We start from the raw sequence: 17936 nt of genomic DNA, 5'->3' as shown, positions 1-17936 counted from the left end.
GAAATGAAATTTGCTCAGGGTTTGGCCACCATATTCTGGGCAAGAAAATAAAAACTTATGACATCCTTCCAGTGTCAATGAAATTAATGACATCTTAGATTTTAGTCTCTTGGTTTACTCAGTGGTTCAGTCTTTTCAAAATGAATTCAGATCAGGTGTGAAATGATTGGTTGAATAACAGTCAATGGGAACAATGTTTATTCAAAACATATATACATGCTCCATAAATGAAATGTTCACACGTGCATCCAGATAGAGCAACACAGATGTACTGACAAAATATTTTCCATCAGTTAACTTCATAGAACACAATAACTTTGTGGAAAAACATTTTATTTTTCTCCTTTGTTCAAATCTTTTTCAAGCCATTGTGTTTTTCTCATCTTTTATTGATAATATCTTTCATTTTGCAGCAAAAGATGACAAGCTGAGATCTATCTTTGTTCTTTCTTGCTACAAATTTTATTTTAAAGATGTTCTGTTTCATATCTTTTTTGGGTACACGTTAGCACTAAATAAGTAATCTACTTCGGCATGATGTTATTAGATGAACATTACTGCATTTATGAAATTTTAGGAATTGATTAGCAAGGACATGAGGGAATTATTTAAACCTTCATTAGCGCTTTTCTTTAAACATTATATTAACAAAACCACCTCCAATCTTTCAGTTGGAGACCCTCATCTTCTTTCATCAAAAACATGCTTCTATCCATGAGAGTCCAATAATTTGTATGCCTAACAGAAGTCATTGCCAGTAATGTAGTGCAAGACATTTCACTGTAGTGCAAATATTATTACTGAAATTAATCAATCAAGGCATCTTATCAGACAAGATATAACAAATGCATGGCATATGAACCCTTTCTAAGTGAATCTCCACGCCATAAACCAAATGTACTAATGTTGTATTGTCATGATCTACATTGCACTTGCCACCAACTTGGGATCCTTGGAAATGACTTCAGTTTCCTTTGACTTTAAAAATCATTAATCCATTGATGCTTGTGCCTGAGTCACAATCTTGCAGGACTTTTGCTGCTTAAGAAAGAAAAAATCTGCAGTGTAATTTGAAAATATAATCTGCATCCATTTGAGGGCGCTTCAAATTAAGCTTATTTTGTTTTTATTGTTTTAGGGTACCAGAAAAAGTTTTAAAAGTTTTCACATTTTTTCTTTTATTTATAATTAAACATAAACATCAGTTAATCCATCAAATGATACAATACAGTTACTTACATTTTTTCAGATATTTAAGATCTGGCTTTTCAAAGACATTGTAATCTCAGCAAAAATTCTTACTTTTTGCAATAAACCCATTTTCAGCTGTAAGAAAAACAAATGCGGAAGGCCATCATACTTAAATAAACCAATAGCAGTTTTTAATGCAAATAATTATGTTTTGTTGTGCTGGTCGATCGCAAGGTTCATAGGAAGTTTTGGCTTGGAACTTGCAGTGAGACATAATGGTGTGGTTAACAATATTCTTCGGTAAAATGAAGAAAATCTTGGAGTGTGCAATGCACATTTAAAGGTGAAATCCAGAATCTGTCATACTCACTACTACAGAGGATGTCTTAGTTTTCAGCCTTTCCCAACATAATCTGCTAAAATCAATGAAGTAAGGAGACAGGAATCATCTTCTGTTCTATTTAACAAGCATTGACTTCAATAGAACCACGTTTCAGAAATTTGAGCTTAATTAACTATTTTTGCTGTAAAATGCCCTGAAATTCTCATGCTTTGTTGCATGATGTACATCTAAGGTCTTAATGGTGAACTAACTCAGAGTACTGCTGAATAACTTTCTTTGACACTAAGAACACCTTTTATTTACTTGTGGATTATCATTTACAGCCCAGGACTAGATATTGTCCAGGTCATATTGCATTTGGCTGTGGATTGCTTCACTACCTGAGGAGTAATGAATGGTGTTGAACATTGTGCAATCATCAGCGAACATCCCTACTTCTGACTTAACGATTGAACGATGGTCATTGATGAAGCAGCTGAAGATGGTTGGACCTAGGACACTATTCTGAGGAACTTTTCAGAGATGTCCTGTGGCTGAGATGATTGACCTCCAATCACCACAACCATCTTCCTTTGTGAAAGGTATGATACCAACCAGTGGAGGGTTTCCCCTCTGATTCTTATTGACTCCAGTTTAGCCAGGGCTCTTTGATGCCATACTTGATCACAAGCTGCCTTGATATCAAGGCAGTTGCTCTCACTTCACCTCTGGAATTCAACTATTTTGTCCATGTTTGGACCAAGGCTGTAAGGAGGTCAGGAGTTGAGTACCTTTGGTGAACTCAAACTGAGCTTCTACAAGCAAATTATTGCTTCTTGATAGCACCATCGATTAACCTTTCCATCACTTTGCTGATGATGGAAGGTAGACTAATGGGGCAGTAATTGGCCGGGTTGGATTTGTCCTGCTTCTTGTGGACAGGACATACCTGGGCAAGTTTTGACATTGTCAAGTAACTGCCAGTGTTGTACCTTTGTGATTCAAAAATGTCAGGAATTAAAATAGAGGGATATGGGGGAGGTAGAGGTTAGATAGTTTCAGGTGAGGTTTAAAGGTCGGCACAACACTGTGGGCCGAAGGGCCTGTATTGTGCTGTACTGTTCTATGATCTCCTCAGAAATTTTTTTTTCAAAAATTTGCAATATTTTCTGACAATTTCAGCTTCTAACAATTTGTGTGTTCCAGTTTTTATTTGGCATTCTTCAAAATGGTAATTAAAAATTGTATTTTTATTTCAATTTAACTTTGTGTTATTGGCTGCACAGGCTTTTTGATGACATCATAGATTCTGAAGATGAGAGAGCTATAAGAACTGAAGCCTAACAGTGATATATTTTGTTAAAAGGGGGAATGTCTGCCATAGAGTTTGATAGATTTCTCTGGATATTTTCCTTTTATGTCAATGCTGAATGTATTCTCCATCACTAATGTCAAATTCCCTACCTTTACATTTATGGTATACAAATAGATTTGATGAAAGCTGAATCTTCATTTAAGGTGGATAAAACAGAATTTCCTTCGAGATTGCCAATGCACCCAAAGAAGCAGCTTCATCCCTTTGTGCTTAACTAGAAACGAACACCCTGCTTTCAATGGTACAATTCGTTCTTCAATCAGCACTGCCCTCCACATTTTAAACAAATATGAATTTGACTTAAAAAATAATTTGTCAAATGCAAGTGACAATCATATATATTAAATAATTTTAATTTGACACCAAAAATAAACTAGCATGAGACAAGATTTAATATCTGACATAACTACTGACAGTTTCAATTAAGTTGCAGTCTCATTAATGGCAACATAACAATATTCTGAGAATGGGTTTTTCCTTTGTAATTCACTGGTCAGCAACAACCACCTTCTGCTAGTTGCTCATTGCCTTGAATGGATAGGACATTGACCAATCTTAGTCTGTCACCCAGTGAAGCAGTAACAATCTTTCAAATAATTTCACAAACTAAAAGCTGCCTGTCAATGTAAAACTATAAACCCTCTATTGCTCCAAGAGTATTTACAGCAATTAGGGAATCCCATCAAACTTTAACAAGTCCATACACATTTCTCTCAAATGAATTAAGGTTGTTTAAGCAGCAGGACCAGGTTTTGGCTAGCACTTGGCTGACAATTCCTACTTGAAGCATGAAGTCCTTTGATCCCAGCTTGGATGTGAAGGCATTGGGAAAATGGGGGAAATGTCCAGAAACTATAACTAACGAGTCTAGGAGGAACATGTAGATGTTATTGGTGCATTTGAGTAAAGGCTTAATGTGTGCATTGAACAAGATTATTGTACTTCAAATGCTGGATCAGGGCTCAAATAATAATTTATGATTCTAACATTTATGATGAATAGGTGGCTAAGTTTTCTGCACTGAAAATTGCAAAAATGTTGCGCAACTATTATCCTGATTCCTCTAACCAAGTTGACATGAAGGATCATATAAAACAATTAAATTCTGCTGGTGCTACACCATTTTGAATCAGTGTAAATACTTCAAAATGTTTCAACATTTGTTTCACATGGATATCCTTCCTGAGTATTGCCTTGCAAGGAGAATCCTAAAATTGCACTGTTTTTAAATAATGAATGAAATTCTGTAGTTTGATTAGCAATGTGGAGAATCTCAATTTTCAACAACCTCACTTTTTTTTAAAACTCTGGCAAAAATACCATGAAGGATCTTCATGTCTTCAGAGGGCTGGTGGCTTTTTCTTTATCCAGTATCTGATTTGTTTATACCAGAAATTCCTAAAAACAACAAAGAATTGCATTTACTCTTGCATTTGCATGGAGGTCTGCCTTGTTAGGCTTTAATGTATTCTTATCAACAGAAAAATAAACAAGGTTCCAACTACAATCCTACCTACCCTTGCAATACTCCTGGTATGGCAAAAGGCAGTAACCTTACATTCAAGCTTTGAAGACAGAGAAGTATCATATGAGAAAACAGTTAAAGGTTGTTGTGGGGAAAAAGTCATAACTCCCAAATAATAGCCTTATCCTTGAGTATTTTGTTATTGTTACATCAAACTGAATTGTGTCAGAGCATGTGTGATACTATGGGCTTGACACAACTCTAACTGTTATCATTATTTATTTGCTTCAAGTTTGCTGTCAACGCCACTCTCTCAGACATTAAACTCCAGGAAGCACTGACTTTCAAATACATGATTCAGCTTTATTTGTGATTGAATGAAGGATAAGGATTCAGTACTTTTTTTGCGGCACTACATTAGCACAATGTAATAAATAGAAAGATGACAACTGGCATTAATTCCACAAATAAAATAAAACTCTTTTTAAAAAAAACTTTGATCTGGTTCTTTATCGCTGTATCTTTTTTACTTTCAGCAGAAAGGGGAAAACAGCCAATGCGATGTAAAATAGCATAACATTGAGACATCTTTCACAGATGGCAAGTGTGGGTTGCACAAAACTAGTTAACCATAGTAAGACATCATGAATTCAAACTCACAACACATTTAAGATACTATACAAATTAACTTAGAATTGCATAATTTACAAGTGGCCGATTTCAATGTGAAGAATGACCTCACTTATAACAATACTATTATACAGATTTTCTAGCTCATTTAAAATATCAGAATCCCTTCTAAAGTTACTCATTTTCTATTAACAATATTGAACTAACTACAACACTACCTAACTCTGCTTGTGTTTTTAAAGCCCCTCTGCTTGCAGAGGAATATTTTAGCTACACAGTAGAAAGAAAGCATCTGAAAGATATAGAAACCCTTGCAACAATAAGTCATGCAGATCTGAGCGTACAGTGACAGTTATCATGCTCTTTCAACCTATCCCAATAACCTTTCAGCCCTTGGAATATACTTTGATTTTCACATCCCGTTTTTCTCAAGTATCAATAAAGTAACAGTTGGAGCATTTGCTGTACTGTGTCAGGTGAAGAAGACCAATTCCCAGCCACAGCAAGCTCACCTGATGGTGCAGGAATTAAATCCTGGTGACCCAATCAAATCATACTGAGAACAATTGGATTTGTATCATGCCCCTAACACAGGAATGCATCTCAAGTGGTTTCATGGAGGCATAATCAGACAAAAATGGAGCCCAGGCAAGACAATATTAGAAATCCTGGTTAAAAGCTTTCTTAAAGAGGCGGATTTTAATGAGGATCTCAAGTCCAGAGAACATTAGAACGAGTGAATTTCAAGTAAAACGTTCCTCTCCCTAAAAAGTGCTGGACTTGGTTGGTTGATGACATAGCTCTCAAAAGCAGGCAGAAAGAGAGAGGCTTTCTTGGAAGAAGAGCACATTTAGGGTAAAGGGTGGTGGGAAAGGTCCAAAACTTGTGGCATGAATAGAAGACAATGATGACGATGACAGTCTTTCCAAACAAATTGCTGCTCTTTCGCAACTTGTCAGACAGAGTCTGACAACACAGAAGCAGCAGAGGGGTTGAGAGAAAAGGCAGAGAGTAAAACCACAATGGCACCCCTTGGAAATTCAGTCATATTTGTGGATACCCGAAACCCAGCGAGCATCTCCAGATCCCACATTTCTGCATCCTGGGTAACCAAGGTAATTTACCACATAAAGACAGAGATTAGAAGGCATTTCAGTGGCAATGTGAATGCAGAAAAATTGCTCCAAAAAAATCCACCCTTAACCTTTGAAAGCCAATCATCCCAGAAACACAGACCCAGCCTGGAAAATTTCTCTTGCCAACTAGTTTCCCTCCAGCTGAATTGAAATGATGAAGAAACCAGGTTTTATGTTACTTTAAAATCAAACAAAGATGCAGCATTTTATTTATCTTGGAGCATGGGCACAGAATTTGAGGATATAAGTAACAACTTAACAAACCTCATCAAAATTTGAGATTAAAATTTGCAGTTCTCATTTTTTTCTCAAATGAATGAAAATTGCAAACTTGCCGATGCTAGAAATGAAAGCAGAAAATTCCAGAATTACTCAGCAGTCAGAGAGTATCTGTGGAAAGAGAAAATATTAACTGCTTCTCTTTCCACAGATGTTGCCTGATCTGTGGGGTCTTTCCGGCAGTTTCTGTTTTTATTTGCCGTTCAAAGTTGGGAGTCTGTGGAATGGACTCACGGATGATGAATAAGTGACATGGCAGTTTTAAAATAATTCGCGTGAATTGTTCTTAGCACAAGTAAAGGCAGAAAAATCAGATTAGAAATAAATAATATGCAAACTAGATAAATACTTTAAATTTTGTTGGACTTATCTTTGGTAAAGGGAAAATGCCTCTTCAAAGGATTACAATATTTAAACAGAGGCCATTCATTGTACAGAGGATTTTACAATGATTCTGATGGCTCAAATGGCACATCTGTATTGTCTGTTTATTAAGAAGTTCTCTATTTCCACCAGTAAATGAAAAATTTAAAAAACCTGCAGATACTGAAATAAAAACAGAAAATGCTGGAAAGAGACAAAGGGTCTTTAACTTGAAATATTAACTCTATGTCTCTTTCCACATGTGCTGCCTAACAGAATTATCTGTTTTTATTTCCTATTTCTCTCTCACCTTGCTTGCAAAACAGGTCTTTCGAGCCTACTGGAAATTAACTTCATGTAGTTAAAGTCTGGATAAATTATTTTTATTTAGGTAAGTGAGAAAATTACATGTGAACAGCAAATGATTTTAGTAATTTCCGATTCTGACACTCCTACTTTCTGTGTCCTTCAATCTCGGCCTCAAAGCATAGAAATATATGAATTCATGAAGTTTTCTGTGAAGGCTGACTTTCATCAAGTGGTGGTTTAGGATACAATGGAGGTTGCATTTATCACAGAAATGGATTTGAACCCAAATCTCAGAAATGTTGAGATGGTGAAGGCAGCATTGCTGGAAAACATAAACATTGCCAGCTGGCTTAGGCAATGTAGTAAAGAATTCCCTTAATGTATGCCATCAGCACATTTAAATTAAAAAAATGCACACCAAGCACTAAAGGACAAATTCAAAGTAAAAATTGTCAGAGGACAGATATGAAAAATATAGCAGCAAAAGACAATATTAATTCCACTGCTTCAGTAGTTCATTTACTTAAGTTGCCAACACTGAGTTGGCAATGCTGTTGTTTTTATCCATAACAGAAAACAACATCTAGACTCCTCGAACAAATCTGTAATGAAGAAAACAGTAAGAATTTGCTCAAGACAAAAATAAAGCGTGCACCAGATCGAGAAGACAGGTATGAATGTGTTCCTGTGCTAAAGCCCTTCAAATGAGTAGAACCAGAAAGTTTATTGTTCAGCACAAGGCTGTTTCCGTTTTACATTCACATAATGATGTCTTCAATTGCTGACAGAAGAGTGGTTCAAATGGCTGAACAAAAGTCAAGTATGATTGGTTTCTTCGTATAGTCACTGTGCCTGAAATATATAATAGTGGGAAGATGAAACCAAGAAAAAAAAGTTCTTGTCAATTTCAAACTTTGATTACATTGCAATTGTGAAAATGGATAAATAAAATTATGCACTTGTCCTTTAGGGTAGCAGAAAGCTCACATTTAACATAGTTAAATAAATCTGAAAAAAATGAAATAGTGGTCAATTGCTCTGTTTTAGGCTATTCAGTGCATGTCACACACACCAGGACGGCCTCAAATCAGATTCTCATTCAGTGCTGTTAGCTAATCTTAGACACAGATGACAACAGAAAAGATGATTTTGTCTCAGTTCCTCAAGCTTGTATTGTTGCTCATTACTGTCAGTGTCCCTTGGCTGAAATCTTGATTGAACTGATCTAAGTTACAATGACTCTAGGAGCAAAGGCTGAATAACATAGATATACATTCTTAGCTGTAGACTGTGCATTAATGAAGAAGGTTGAGGTACTCTGATATTGGGCTTTGGACTTGAATATAATGGGTGGACAAGGCACAAACAGCAATTCAACTGTGAGGAAATCAAGATCAGATTGCTGCTGACATCCCTAGGATTGTCAGCAGAGAGGATTTAGGAATATGTAAAACGATAAAAAATCAAAGACTATCTGTCAGAGAAAAGTCAGGAACAGTGTTACATTAGGTTTTGGGATTGAATGCTGAGGTGGAAGGATACATTTGCAATGGAGGGGGTGCAGCAAAGGTTCATCAGATTGATTCTTGGGATGTCATATAAAGAGACATTAAGGAGATTAGGCTGAGAATCTTTAACATTCAGAAGATGTAGAGATGATATTTCCCTTTGCTGGGAAGCTTAGAACCATGGGTCACAATCTCAAATCAAGGGGGCAGGTTGAGAGGAATTTTTTTTCTCCCCAGAGAGATGTGAATCTTTGGAAATTTTATAACAAAGTATAAAATTCCAAAGACTCAGTAACTGGCTATGTTCAAGGCAGAGATTGGTAGATTTTTTTTAGATATTAAGTGAATGAAGAGATACGAGGTTAAGGAAAATATAGAGGTTGACATGGAGGTTACAGGACCAAGTAGGAGCACAGAGCTGAGGTAAGAATAAGATCAATCATAATCTTTAACAATGGTGGAACCATCTCAAGGGGCTGAGTGGTATATTCCTGCTCCCAATTCATATGTTCATGATGCAGTTAAGTGTTGGTGTGATGCTGCAGTGATCTTACCGAATTGAGGAGCAGGTGTGAGGGGCCAAATAGTCTACTTGTGCTTCTATTTATTTTATGTTCAGTTGTGGGTTTTGGAAGAACATTATTTTCCTCGTCTAATGTGGCATGTTGTGCATTTTCAATCAGAAAAGCTTTCTCTCCACCAGCTTCGGCAGTTCGAAAGACCAGTTAATGCTTGAGAAACAAGATCTGCATGGCTAGATTTAGAGGCCAGTAATTCTGAAGACTATTGCATAAATGTTAATTAGCACTGGACAAGGAGGAGATTGATACTTCTGGAACCACCAGGCAACGAGGCATCAAAGGAAACGGGGGAAACAAGTTTGGAAAGGAGGACAAAATTTGATTGAAGTCCAAACTCTGATCTGACTGCAGAAAAATATCTAAGTGCCTGGACATGCTGCCATCTACAGATGAAGTGGATCTTATGATCCAAGATGATCTGCAAAGCAGCAGGAACATACACATTGTAATGCCATGAATGGGAGAGGATATGCCCCATCCACTAAGATGAAAATACTTAGACAGAAAAGCCAAGTTGTCAAAGCAGTTAAGACATATGAATACTCCTGTATGTTCTGACATGCAGTAACATCAAAAATAACAATTCAATTGAATCAATTTAAAAATTAGCAATTTGAAATACAGAATATTTAAACCATTTAAAACACTTAATTAGTGAAAAAAACTTAAAGTAAGCACAATTAATTAAAACATATAAATGACATTACATTTACTTTTCCCTTTTCCAGCCATTCCTCCACATTCAATTATAGATTTGACCGCAGCAGGTCGAGCCCAGTGCAGGCTCAGCCAGCAGATTCCCAGCTGGGGAGTTCAGCCAGTTCGAGTTCTGCTCCTGGATTTGATTTAGAGACTGTTTGTGGAGCCACACCCACAAGTAGGCCGAGAGTACTGAAATTGATGTTTGTATTGAAATTGAAATTCCAGCAGCTTCCGCTGGATAGGAAAACAGCTTAATTTCTGTAAATTTTTTAATTTTACATTTCATCTTTGGCCAGAAATCAAATGAAGCTTATAAATGACGACTGTCATTACCTTTTCAGGACTTACTTACTGGAAGTGATTGACTCACTTACTTGAGTTAGTTTCCACCTTCCATTTTCCACTTTAACCTGTTGAAAAATAAATCATTTTTGACCAAAATTCAGTCTCTGTTTTGAAGGTAATTTCTCACCTGTGTTCAGGAAGCTGATAAATCCTGCCACAGAATACATCAAACTCTTATCTCTTTTTCTGCATGTCATTTACACATGAGTAGAGCTGTGCAGAAACAAATTCTCATCACAAAGCCTCCTAGCTGCTTCCAATTTAAGGTAACTTTTATAAGGAGAACAAGTAGATCTAAAGCAGATGAGCCACTGTTGTTCTCAGCACTCGTGGATGAACACCACCAATTTTGGGGGACTTTACTGCCTTGAACCATTCAGCCATCTCATTTATGGCATCATGATTGATTATATTTAGTGCATTTTAATTTGGAGAGAAAGCACCTTGCTCATGCTTTCTTTTTTGTGAATTATTAGAGAAAGCAGACATTCGGATATTACTTTAGCGTCGTTCTGCTACCTTGAATCCTATTTGTGCTTTTTAAACTGTTTTTGAAGTTAGAATTCTCTTTGTCACAAAATTCCTTGTTGCCACACTTCTTGCACCACATTATGAAACCATACATTTGGGATCGCGAATGAAGCAACATCAAGTAAGGTTTGATTAATCAACTCCCGAGTCAACTGCGAATCAAAAAATAGGCAAGTCCTAACAATAGAGTCACAGAGTGTACAGCATAGAACTGGGCTTTTCGACCCACCACATCCATGCTGACTGTCGTGCCTCTCTGTACTAAACTCACTTGCCCTTGTCAGGCCTTGCCTCATCTTGTGTTGTTTAAGTGCCTTTAAAGCATTGCGATTGTGTCTGCCTCCACCATAAGCTCTGGCAGCATTTTCCAGATATCAACCACTTTTGTGTAAAAAACTTTCCTTACATCCCCTTTAGAACTCCTGTCTCTCACCTTAAACCCATGCCCTCTTGTTCCCTTGTTTTTGACACCTCTACCATGGGAAAAAGATTCTGGCTATCTACCCCATCTATGCCTCTTTTAATTTTACATAGTTCTATTGATTCACTGCCTCGGCCTCCCTCACTCCAGGGAAATCAAGCCCAGCCTATCCAATCTCTCCCCATAACTCAAATACTCCAATCCACGCAACATCCTGATGGATCTGCTCTGCACTCTCTCCAGTGCTGTAGTGTGGCAATCAGAACAGCACACAATACTCCAAATGTGGCTTAACCAAGGTTTTGGGAAGTTGCAATATGATGTCCCAACTCTTGTATTCTTTGGCCCGACCTATGAAGGCAAACATGCAATACATCTTCTTCACCACCCTATTTCTGTATTGCGATTTTAGGGAGCTATGAACTTGCACCCCAAGGTCTCTCTGTTCATCAATGCTCCTTGGGGCCCCAGCATTATTTAGGCACAGACAGCTTGGATACACAGAATGATGGACCATATCAAAGACACATGCTTAATCTTGGTAGCAACATTTGAAATTGAGATCATTCAGTTTTCCATTGGGTATTATTGCATTTACATTTAGAAATTTAAACTGAACATTATAGTGATCAGTTTTAGATTTGTGACCGATATTTCATTTTGGCTGGGTGGTCACACAATACAGTAAATTTGTGAATAAACAGGTGTGACTTTGAGAAAGTATAGTAATTGTAGTTTGTAGACAATAAATCAACACAATAATCTTCACCGTGTGTGCAAATGATTGTTTTGACAAAAATAATGTACATTGACGGGGCTGATATGCACAAAACTTGTTCATAGGAATTCAGTAGTGAATCAAAGTTTGGGGAATTTACAATCTCTTAAAATTCAATTCAGGGACAAAAAATTAAAAATTTTGACCTGCATGACATAATGCAACATGTTCCCGAAGAGGACTGATATCCAGAATTATGGAGAAGAGGTTGTGATGCAGTACTAAATGAGGGAGCTCTTTCAAGGCATGGTGAATGGCCTTATTGTGTCATCACAATTCTATAGTCAAGCAGCAATAATTTTATAAATATGTGCCTAGAAATTGGATTGCTTAGGGTCTATATGTTATGTGCAAATTGCATCTGTCTGGTTTTACTCACGCACCTAATGATGTCTCAGTTCTTGCAACACACATTTCTACCCTTACCGAAACAAATTGGAGGTTTTGGGATGAACTATGATGTATTATCGAAGATGTCACTGTTGAACTGGGAACACATTGCTCTGCTTTTTCCCATTATTTCTACTAACGTCAGGCAATCTGACTGGAGGCTTTGTTGTGGCAATGCCTGTGTGTGTAGTTTAGGTTGGGCTTTTGGGGCAAGAGGAAAAGATGGCAAAAAGCGCACGCCCACAGAATCTTCAGAGATGGCTACACCCTATCTAGACCTCTCCGATGACCAACATATTCATAGGGGCAGGTTTCCCGAGGGTGTGAATTGGTAAATTGGTTTATTATTGTCACAGGTACTGAGGTACAGTGAAAAACTTTGTATTGCATGCCACCCACACAGATCACTTCATCACATCAGTACATTGAGGTAGTGCAATGGAAAAGCAACAACAATGCAGAATAAAATGTAACAGAGAAAGTGCAGGGCAGGTAGACAATAAGGTGGAAAGCCATGATGAGGTAGATTGTGAGGTCAAGAGTCCATCTTATTGTACAAGGGGACCATTCAATAGTCTTATAATGGCGGGATAGAAGCTGTTCTTGAGTCTAGTAGTACGTGCTTTCAGGCTTTTCTATCTTCTGCCTGATGGGAGGGGGGAGAAGAGAGAATGTCCAGGGTGGGTGGAGTCTTTGATTATGTTGGCTGCTTTACCGAGGCAGCGAGGAGTGTAGATATAGTCCATGGAGGGGAGGCTGGTTTTCGTAGTGTGCTGAGCTGTGTCCACAACTGTGGTCTTGGACTGAACAGTTGCCACATCAATCCATTGAGAACATCTTTAAGAGTCAGTGCCTCAAGAAGGCGGCATCCATCATTTAGGACCCTTACCATCCAGGACATGTCCTCTTTCCATTACTACCATCGGGGAGGAGGTACAGAGCCTGAAGACTCACGCTCAACATTTTAGCAATAGCTTCTTCTCCTCTTCCATCAGATTTCTGAATGGTCCATAAACCCACGAACACTACCTTGTTATTCCTCTTTTGTATTTATTGTATTGTATTTATTTTTGTAACTTATAGTCATTTTTATGTCTTGCACTGTACAGCTGCCGCAAAATAACAAATTTCACAACATATGTCCGTGATAATAAACCTGATTCTGATGCATCCGGATAGGATGCTTCTTCTGGTGCATTGATAAAAATTGGTGAGGGTCAACAGGGACATGCCAAATTTCTTAAGCCTCCTGAGGAAGCAGAGGCGCTGGTGAGCTTTCTTGGCCGTGGTGTCTATGCGGTTGGACCAGGACAGGCCACTGGTGTCGTTCACTCCCAGGAACTTGAAGCTTTCAACCCCCTTGACCTCAGCACCATTGGTGCAAACAGGAGAGTGTGCACTGCCCCCCTTCCTGAAGCCAATGACTCATTCTTTTGTTTTGCTGAAATTGAGGGATAGGTTGTTGTTATGACACCATGCAGCAGGCTATCTCCTTCCTGTACTCCGACTCATCATATTTTGAGATTCGGCCCATCGTATCATCACTGAGGTGCAGAGTTGAGGTTGCAAGCAAATCAGCTGTGATCTTACTCAAAGGCAGGGCAGGCTCCAGGAGCTGAGCGATCTATTCCTGCTTCTTATTCATGTGTTCAGCCCATAAATGTGCAGGTGCTTGTGGATCATCAAAATAGTATCCTGATGGTCTATTATATGTTTCCAGAAAGCCCACATGATGTGTTTATCCTCAGGCAACCTGAACTGCCAGACATTTTCCCACAGTTAGCAATGTCTGAAGGATGGAGTCAGCTGGGGGGGGGGGGGGGGGGGGGGGTGCAAGGCTTACCTATACTTCTCCAGCTCCTGATTTGCAGTCCTGCTGCAGCTGTTGAACACCAGTACAATGAGAGCCATGCCCAGACCAGAGTTATTGTGGAAAACATCACTGGTCTTCTGAAAATGAGACTGCGGTGCCTGCGTCAGTTAGGGTACCGTGCAGGATATGTCCCATCAATGCAGAGATTGTCCCGTCGATGTCCCATCGTTGCCTGTTGTACACTGCAGAACCCGGCAATTTGAAGGCAGTGCCAGCAGAAAAGCAGCATGCAGACCCAGAGCCTGGTGGACATCGGTTGCTGTCTGAAGAGCAGAGGGAACAAAAGCAACAGACGAACTGGAAAGGGAACCAGAGGTAGGCCCTGCTGAACAGCATCAGCCTCAACTCCCAGCAGTGTAGACGAGGAAGGGAGAGGCCTGAAGGGCCATAAGGAATTCGCTGATAGAGAGATGCTTTTCAAAAGGAGCTCGCCGAATCACAGACCCCTAAACCAAAGAGGACAGTGCTCCAGGCTTGTGACGAGAAACAGAATATAAACTTACTAAATTCAAATATCCAAGACATTGGACACAATATTCTCTGACCCTCTCCAATTCTTAATTTAAGCAATATTCAGTGGATAGGATCCCATTGACACAGAATAATCCTTCGCACTGTACTTTGCAGGACCACATGTACTGATAGAACAGTATAGCAATAGGAACAGGCCCTTCGGCCTACAATGTCTGTGCCAACCATGATGCTAACTTAAACCACACATTTGCCATCACCATTATTATTTATCTGCCTGCATGATTATTACTGTGTAAACTGTTTATTCTGTGAGCTTCACAGGAGCAGGGAATTTCATTGAAACCTGGTGTTTATGATAATAAACTAATCTGAATCCGAATCTGACATGGTTGAGATGAATGAATGAATCCCTGATCTAATTACTGGTTATTAATTACCAATAAGATGTGAAATACAATTGCTTGTCTGAGAGATTTAGAACAGATTTGTTGTTAGGAAGCAAAACTGTTGAGAAAAAAAGATTGGAATTTGATAAATGGTTCAAAATGAAGTTGTTTTTAAAGGTGCCAACGAGATTTTAAAAGACTCAGCAACTTGCACACTAGCTGGTACATGTAACTTAACGTGAAGAAGTGTGAATAATGCCTTCGGAAAGGAAAACATATGAAGACACACTCAATGGAAAGATGTTGATAGGGAAGAACGGAACAGAAACCAAAGAGAGAAAATATAATGGCCTAGAAATGTTACTGCAATTAAAAACAAGAGGGTGAGGGGTGGGATGTGTGTTGCAGACACCATTCACATAGTACTGCTTCAATGTGAAATTAGTGGTTTTCATTCAGAAACTATTCTCCCTGATGATCACGTAGGGGTAGCTCTTAAAGACGTCAGATCTCATATGTGCAGTACAATTTTGTGCAAATGCCAATAAAATGAGCCTTGCATGCCATTTGATATCACTGCACATGCCCAGATGCACAGTGCCATATGTATAGAGACCAAGAACACACACTGAAAGGGCTTGTGAACATTTCTAATAAAACTCATGGCGTACCAGACGAAAAAGCATGCAAGAGGTTCTTGGCCTGCATCTTTTAAAATAACATTTGAAGTTAATTTGGATTGCTCTAGCAAAGAATTGGCATGGACTAGATTAGCTGGATAGGCCTAAACAGTACTGATAACTTCCAATGGCAATTACCAACCAGTACAGAAATCCCTGGGCATTATTCATCTTATCTTGAAGGTGTTCACTCATTTGTTTCACTTACTGAATATCAACATTTCCTCATAATATTAAGTTAATAAAGCATATGATAAACAATTCTTCATGTAAAAGCTTCAAGTATGGTCAAATTCCTATTTCTTATGAACTTACCCCTTTCTTTTCCATTTTGCAGTTTCTCTGCTTCCTCCTCATCCTCACACCCTTCATCTGCTGAAAGAACAGGGCAGGTAAGTGACAGTGCTTTATGACAGTACAGTTGCCTCTATGGTGAAAACAGTCCCACTTAGTTACATTGAGCTAGTAGCCTACTGATCAAACTAGCAAAAGAGTTCTTGTGTTACTTCAGGTCAATTCTATGCTGAGATATTTGAATTTTAAAAAAATCATTAAAATGTATTGAATTTTCCAGTTAGAATTCAGCATTTTACAATAATGAATCAATAAGGAAAAAGGTCAATTCTCTCTTCAATAGTTGTGTCTAAGTAGCTTATAGTAGTTATAGTGTTTTAAGAGAATATTATGACAATTTCACTATGCTTAATGCACCAGAGTGCCACAATATCACTTAATTCTGAAAGGTAAATGTGTGTCTTAGAACTTGGTTATAAAAACTCAAGAGATTTGCATGCGGGTACAACAAATTATGAGGAAGGCGAGTGGAAGGGGTAAGGGGTATAAAATCATGGAAGTTTTGATGCAACGTTACAGGGCACTGCACCTGGAGTACTGAGTACAGTTTTGTCTACTTAAGCCTTGCACTGGAGGCAGTGCAGAGAGGGCTCACTAAATTGATTGCTGGGATGAAGGAGTCGATGTATGGAAAATGGTTGAGTGGATTGGACCCATAATCATTGGAGTCTGATAGAATGGGAAGTGATCTTACTGAAAAGTATAGAATTCTAAGGAGGTTTGAAAGGGTGCTGCTGAGAGGATTCTCCCCACGGGAAAGAACTAAGGGGGGGGGGGGGTGGGGGGAATACCTGATCAATAAGGGGTCAACTATTGGGATCTCTTTCTGATTTCTTTTCTCAAAGGATGCAAATCTTTGGAATTCTCTATCCCAGAGAGCTGAGGAGGAAAAGTCATTGAATATATTCAAGGAGGAGACCGGCAGACATGGCGCCTGTTTTAAGAATTGACTTCTGTCACTCAGTGGCTATGTCGCACCACCATTGCTCAGCATTCTCTTTGAGACAGAGTGTTTGTGGCTTCAGCACCAGGCCTTCAATCCAGCTGATGTTGTGGGCTGGTGACAGATCTACAGAGGTTGTGCTGGTGTCGTGCTTCCTCTGCACACCACTCCCGATATATGTTGTGAAAACCAACACTTAGGTTGGTGTTCATAAAAGAGCAGCTACATTCAGTCAGAATCCTGCTGGCACTTTGGGGATCGCGACATAATGCAAAGGTCGATTGTCCACAGAACAATGTGTTCCAGGAGTCTTTATGTTGTGCACATGATGATATTAGCCTAATACTCCCTGAGCCCTTGGCCAGTTTGTCACAATGACCACTGCTGCCTGCCACACCTCTGGTTGCATTCAAATTCCAGGGCTGTGTGGTCTAACTTCACCAGGTACTGGTGCTCCTTTCTGCCCAGTCACTGGAGAAATTCTAGGGGATGCCACCTTTGCCAGCTGCTCTCCTGTTCTTCATTGTGGCCAACCCCTCCTTCACTTCCCCTAAGATGCAAATGGTGAGTTGCTGTGGAGCAATTGAGGTCAGTGTTCTGGAGCATGCAGCATCATCATAAGGTACAGAAATGGTTCCATCATCTTTATCTGGAATTACAGTTACCATGCCAGCTATAAGAAGAGACAACCCTGAGGCCTGGTTTGAGATCATGGACTCAAACATCCAGGTTTCACTGCCAGCTGTGACTGTGTTGCAAAGACACCAAACAGGCACTGCTGAAGCTCTTCCCCTTCCATGGGTGGAGTCACTGCCTTAAAGATATAATGTACAAGTAAACATTCCACAGCCAGTGAAAGAAAAATAAAAAAAACACTGCTGATGCTGGAAACCTGAAACA

General features: G+C 38.9%; 1 protein-coding gene across 19 annotated transcripts in view; it reads right to left on the bottom strand.

Moving 5' to 3' along the window:
* Positions 1-954: 954 nt before the first annotated feature.
* The window catches only part of dtnba (dystrobrevin, beta a), a 397891-nt gene continuing 380909 nt past the window's right edge, over positions 955-17936 (bottom strand). For 17 of the 19 annotated variants that reach the window (XM_052024099.1, XM_052024088.1, XM_052024100.1 and 14 more), the window contains 3 exons: positions 16055-16114; positions 10236-10271; positions 4696-7922 (listed from right to left, as the gene is read on the bottom strand). In XM_052024099.1, coding sequence (XP_051880059.1) covers positions 10267-10271; positions 16055-16114 — 65 coding nt within the window. In that variant the 3' untranslated portion in view covers positions 4696-7922; positions 10236-10266. Of the gene's footprint in view, positions 4287-4695; positions 7923-10235; positions 10272-16054; positions 16115-17936 lie in introns of those variants that run through there. The other 2 variants (XM_052024089.1, XM_052024090.1) reach the window with 2 other exon arrangements.

The sequence above is a fragment of the Pristis pectinata genome, chromosome 10, assembly GCF_009764475.1.
Source record: "Pristis pectinata isolate sPriPec2 chromosome 10, sPriPec2.1.pri, whole genome shotgun sequence".
Classification (NCBI taxonomy): Eukaryota; Metazoa; Chordata; class Chondrichthyes; order Rhinopristiformes; family Pristidae; genus Pristis; species Pristis pectinata.
Note: the sequence above shows the minus strand (reverse complement) of the source record. Positions and strands in the feature narration are given on the sequence as shown.